General features: G+C 46.6%; 1 protein-coding gene across 1 annotated transcript; it reads left to right on the top strand.

Moving 5' to 3' along the window:
* PRDX3 (peroxiredoxin 3) lies at positions 1 to 5,812 on the top strand. Its single transcript, XM_068198219.1, has 7 exons — positions 1 to 171; positions 252 to 327; positions 411 to 552; positions 1,291 to 1,426; positions 3,653 to 3,756; positions 4,568 to 4,733; positions 5,237 to 5,812. The coding sequence occupies exons 1-7, from the start codon at positions 16 to 18 to the stop codon at positions 5,288 to 5,290; spliced, it is 834 nt and encodes a 277-aa protein (XP_068054320.1). The 5' UTR covers positions 1 to 15; the 3' UTR covers positions 5,291 to 5,812.
* Positions 5,813 to 6,117: the final 305 nt, after the last annotated feature.

Below are 6,117 nucleotides of genomic sequence, written 5' to 3'. Positions count from 1 at the left end.
CATAGGTCGGACTGCATGCTCCGAGAAGCCTTTCCCGACCCGATCGATTCCGTGATTCCGTGCCTGTGCATCCCCCACGGCCGCTCTGGGCTTCCCGCTCCGCCCCGCTCCGCCCCGCTCCGCCCGCCGCTCGACATGGCCGCCGCGCTGGGGAGGCTGCTCCGCGCCGCGGTGAGTGAGGGCCCGCCCGCCCGCGGGCCTGCCCGGCCCGGCCCGGCGCGGCCGCCGCCTGACCCTCCCTGTCCCCGCAGGTGCCCGTGGCTGCCGCCGCCGGGAGGAGAGGGACGGCACGGCCCCCGGCCTGCGCCCGCCGCCCCTTCAGCCTCGGTAAGTGCGGGAGGACGGGCGGGGAACGCGCCCCGGGAGCGCCCCCGGGCCCGGCCCGCAGCTCTGCGTTCTGCCCTCCGCAGGCTCCTCGCGGTTCGCCGTGGCGGTGACCCAGCACGCCCCGTCCTTCAAGGGAACGGCCGTCGTTAACGGAGAGTTCAAGGAGCTGAGCCTAGATGATTTCAAGGGGAAATACCTGGTTCTCTTCTTCTACCCCCTGGACTTGTGAGTGCGGGTTTCTCCCCTTCCCGACGGGCCTTCTGTCCTGCTGAAGGTCATCACAAGCGCTGCAGGTCGTTCTGGTTTTGTTCGATTTGGGCCAGTCTTGCAGGGCAGTTGTGCCTGTTTCTAGAGCGTGAGTGGTAAGACTGGGGGCACATGGCCATTGTGTGTTGAAGCAGTGGATAGGGTGGCTGCAGAGCATCTTCTAGCTGCAGGGCCTGCATCAGGAGGTGTCTGTGGTTCCTGTTACAGTCAGATCCCAGGGGTGAGGGCATTGCCTTGCAATTTGGGACTGCCTTGGAGACTCTGTCCTTGAAGAAGCAAGGCCAGCAGAACTGCAGCTAAACAGCTTCAGGGCAAAACATTATAAGATGGGGGTCAGTCTGCTCAGAAGACTTGAATTGCCAAAAGTATCTTGGTGCATGTGGGCACGTGGAGAAGGGTTTAACCTTCATAACTTTATTTTATAGTTTCCAAAAACTCTGTCCAGTGAGTCTCTAGCAGGGACAGTGTCCCCATCTTCGTAAGGCATCTGTCTAGAACTCAGAGATGGTAACTGGTGTACCAGCTGTGTGGCTGTGACTATTGGTTTGGGACCGGAATTAATCTTGAGCAGGAAACATGGCTAAAATTATCAGTCGAAAGAAAATGCTCTGCTTCATTAGTGCCTAGAAACAGACATGAGAGTTTTCTCTAGAGGAGATGGCAGAATTATTACAGCCTGATCTGTCTTCCCACCAGCACCTTTGTCTGCCCCACGGAAATTGTGGCTTTCAGCAACAAAGCAAAAGAATTTCGTGATGTGAACTGTGAAGTGGTGGCAGTTTCGGTGGACTCTCATTTTACTCATCTGGCTTGGATAAACACACCACGAAAGGTAGGAATTGAGTATCTTTTTGGGGCTTTCTCTGTTGGTTTGGTTTCTTTTCACAAGAGCTCCAGAGAAGAGGAGTTCAATAAATAATTGTGCCAACGCTGATTTTTAGTAGATTTCCTAAAGTCGTATGCAATCAACTTCTACATTTGATGACATAATTCTGACCTTTGTCTTTTGTTTTCTTCTTCTTAATTATCTGGCTTGGGGTTTTAACTTGTTTTGCTGTAATTATAGCCTTGCTGATAACTTTGTATCCTTGTACATTTATCTCAAAAGACAACTGCTCAGTTTACATGTTACTGTCCCAGAGTGGCTGTGACAGCTGATAATGCACAAAAACTATCACAGAAAGGGAGCAGCAGCTGTTCAGTCGTTACTGTTAACGATTGCCCAATAGTGGTGGCTTCAGGTTGGAAGCAGAGGAGCCACCAGTTTATTGGAGCACTTGTATCATTAATTCTCACTTGCTGTGAGAACTTGCTGTTCCACTCTTGCAGTACAAATGGAGGTTTTTGGCTTTCTTTAGGGAAAGAAGGTGATAAAGACAGCCTTTTACTGGAGAGGAGCCTCTTTCAGATAGATATAAAAATAACTGCTTTTGATGACACAAAGCATCTCCCTGGTTTAGGGAGGTGTAGAAAACCACAGGTGTCCCAGGAAGGTGCAGAAGCACCTGTGCCATCAGTCCCAGCCTGTGTGGACAGCAGTGTGCAGTAGTGCTGCAGGCTGGGTGCCCTCTGGCACCACTGGAATATGCAGGGAAGGGAGGAAAGCTTGCTGCATTTAATACACATTGGCTGAGTGTGTCAAGAGTATTTCTTTTCCACATGCTTTGTTCAAAGCTCAGCAATGTGACTGTGGCCTGACTTCCCAGCTTTATCCCAGAGGTGATCAGGGTATGTCAGTCGTGCACAGTGTTCTACAGATGCACAGATGAGTTGGAAAGGACCCACAAGGACCATCGAGCCCAACTCAAAACACCCTGCACAGGGTGGAAAGAATTCCATGGTGGCACAGGCAGGAAACTGTCACGCAGAGAAGCTGAAGCCTTGGTTTGTCTGACATCTGTGCTCAAAGCTCTGTGTAGGGAACTCTGTTGCAGACAAGTGTTTGCAGGATCAGGGTCTGAGTGGCTGAGATTACACAGTGATTCACTGATGATGCCAAGAATAGCAAAGCTAACAAACTCCAGCCTTGTTTCAAGGTTAGAGAGCTTATCTCTCTTGCAGTCTCAGTCTGTAGCAAAACTGAAAGAAATCTTGTTTGACTCTTCAAATAGTATTTAAATTGATTTGTGACAGGCAAAACAAAAAACAAAAAAAACATGTACACTGAACAGAGCAGCAGAACTGTGACATACTTAGTGTGTTGGTAAGAGCATTGTGCTTGGAATCATAGAATTGTTAAGGTTGGAAAAGACCTCTAGGATCATGAAGTCTCATGATGATGATGATATGATGAACTCACCACCACCATATCACCATGTTCACCACTAACCATGTTCTCAAGTGCCACATCCACATGTTTTTTTCCCATGCCCTGGGAAGCCCGTTCCAATGCCTGACAATCCTTTCTGTGAAGAAATTTTTGATAATATTCTATATAAAGCTCCCCTGGTGTGATTTGACATCATTTCCTTTTGTTCTGTCCTTTGTTACCTGGGCGAAGAGGCTTACCCCCACCTAGCTACACCCACTTTTAAGTAGTTGTAGGGAGTAGTAAGGTCACCCCTGAACCTCCTTTTCTCCAGGCTTAAACATCCTCAGGTCTCTCAGCTGTTCCTCGTCAGATGTGTGCTCCAAAGTTTGTTCACAGGTTTGTTTCCCTTCCCTCCCCACCATGTTCATCCTATTTAATTCTGAACACTTAAATATGCAGTAGAAATTTTTCTATTCAAAGCTCCTGAATAGGATACAAAGGAAGTTTTTCTGGAAATGTATGGCTGTTGCCATTGGTAGCCTCTTACCACCGAAATCAGCAATTCTAAAATGCTCAGTGCAAAAGAAATTTGACTTTGTAAAGAAACAAACTGTTCCTGACTACTTTAAAACAAACAAACAAAGCAAACCCAAACAACACCACACACAGCTGGTTCCTTTCATGCAGCAGATGCGTTGGTTGTGTTTTGTTGTTACAGTGCCCTCAAGAACATGGAATCCAGCAGCTCAGGAAGGATGATCCTATGGAGCATTTTGTAACCAAGTGAAATCTTTCTCTGTTCTCTAGAGCGGCGGTTTGGGCAAAATGAATATTCCAGTTCTGTCAGACCTCACAAAACAGATCTCCCGTGATTATGGGGTGCTGCTGGAAGGACCTGGCATAGCACTGAGGTAAGGCTTGACTGCTGTGCTGTGGCACAGCCCAATGTAACCAACATAAGGCGCACTGTCCCCTCCTGTGGGGAAATGGCAGTAGGTGAAGACTGAGATGTCTTCTGCTGCAGGATGGCTGGATCTCACCCTTGGAAAAGAGTACCTGATCATTTTGGCCATGAAGCTGAGAACAGCTCCAGGCCTCTCTGAAAATGTGTGAGGGAAAAGCTCTTCTGCTCTGAGAGAGGGGGAGAACTCCATGTCCCAAAGGAAAAGGAGCAGCATAGAAGGGCAGTTTCTGTTAATTTTTTTTCCATAGTAGTCCCTGAGAAACAGTGGATTGGGTAGGAATCTTCTGGAGACCTGCAGTTCCTGATCTCTTTGGATCAGGAACTTTTGGCATTTGTTTACTGAGAGATGAAGTTAATTAGTATGGTAAGATTGGGACTTTGGTTTTCACAAATGCTTGTATGCAACGGGATTTAATTTAGTAGCATAATGCACAAGCAGCTCTTCACTCAGCACCTACAGCTTTGACCAGAAAGACATGGGCAGGATGCCATCTTTCAGTTTTGAAGTACAGGTGGAACACTGAGTTCTCCCTTTGCTCTTTCTGCCTGGATTGAATAGTCTCCACACATACTTTGTAATTTCACAGCACCACAGCAGTGGATCACTTTGCTAACAAACAAGATACCAAAAGCTGCAGTTCCCCTCCTAACTGATGCATGTCACTAGGAGTAACTACCTTGCTGAAATTGTGCACCCAGTTCCTTGTGTTTGGCCTTGGAAATTGATTTGCCTTCCCTGAACTGCTGCTCTGTTGCAGAGGTCTGTTCATCATTGACCCAAACGGGGTCATCAAGCACCTGAGCGTCAACGACCTGCCCGTGGGGCGCAGCGTGGACGAGACGCTGCGCCTGGTCAAGGCCTTCCAGTTCGTGGAGACACACGGAGAGGTGTGCCCGGCCAACTGGACTCCAGACTCCCCAACGGTGAGGGCCTGCTCAGGGCTGGATGTCATCCTCCTAAAGATAGCCCCTGGCCTGGTTGTGCTTGTGTGGAGGGCTGGGATCCACTCGGGTGTGAGGTGCTTCACTGGGTCTGTGCCTGTTGTCTGAACACAAAGCTGTTACCGGTTGGGCCAGTTCAGGCTGCTTGTCTGATAGTAAGTGGGGGATGCCTGTGAAGAAAGTTACTGGTTTCCTTTTAGGAGATGCAAATTGTGTTCATATCTCCAAATTTGACTTGGACTCTCCGTTAACTGAGTTCACATTTTTTACTTACTTGATGCTTTGTAATTTAACAGGGAAAATGTGGTTTACACTTCAGTTTTCAAGTATGAGTAGTACATGATCTAGGCTTTTATCTTTCAACCAAGTGCAGAAACAGATTACTATTTTATAAAGTATGCATGGATTTGCTTGGATTAAGTGTCAAATCTCTATTTTTTATCCTACCTGTTCCAGGTAATAACTTAACTTTCTTTTCTTGACAGATCAAACCAAGCCCAGAAGGTTCCAAAGAATATTTTGAAAAAGTGCATAAATAAACATATTTGAGTGTTTGAGTGAATATATCTCCACTGAAGACATTAGGAAAACAGCTATAATTGTAAAAATTAAAAATAAAAGCTCTCATTTTCTCATGTTTAAGAAGAAATTAAATGCCGAAATATTTACTGACTCCCTCGTCTTGCTTTAAAAAGGGTAAAACTAAGGCCTTCCCCCTGCCTTCTGCAGCTTCAGTTTCATGGATTTCTGTGGCTGTTAATCATCTTCCTGAATGTGATGAGTACTGAATGTGACGAGTACACAAGTTACAGTTGCCTTCCACTGGCTTTTCCCTTTAACTAGTTTTGGACCAGAAGAATGTGCTGCATTTTGTTTTCTCACACAACATAAAAGTCTGTCAAAAACGAAATTTGAAACAAGGATAGAATTTTAATACATGGTTTGTTTTTAATGAATTTTGCGGAGGAAGACAAGAATATAACAAGTAAAAATAATTTAAAACTCATTGGTTTTGTGTCTAAATGCACTAAAGCATGGAATGAATGTAAATATGTGCCATTTTTAAAAAAAGAGAGCAGCTACTCAGGAGCACTAACAAGCATGAAGTTTAATTTTGTTTGGGAGATGGTAAAAACTTGAACCCTCACTGTGCACTTACTGGAGCTTAATGACAAGTTTTCTTTCACTTGAATTCGCTCGACACTTGTACTGCTTGAAACTGATGTAGCATCTCTGTAGCTATAATAAAACGATCTGAACGCGGCCGAGCAGCAGGCGTGGTGCTTTGCTTCCCTTCCCTTAGCCCCAAGCTCTGTTTCTCTGTCTGGAAGGACCTGGATGTGTTCATTGCCTCAGCAGCTCCGTG

The sequence above is a fragment of the Anomalospiza imberbis genome, chromosome 8 (genome assembly GCF_031753505.1).
Source record: "Anomalospiza imberbis isolate Cuckoo-Finch-1a 21T00152 chromosome 8, ASM3175350v1, whole genome shotgun sequence".
NCBI classification, from domain to species: domain Eukaryota; kingdom Metazoa; phylum Chordata; class Aves; order Passeriformes; family Viduidae; genus Anomalospiza; species Anomalospiza imberbis.
This window is presented reverse-complemented; position numbering and strand designations above follow the sequence as displayed.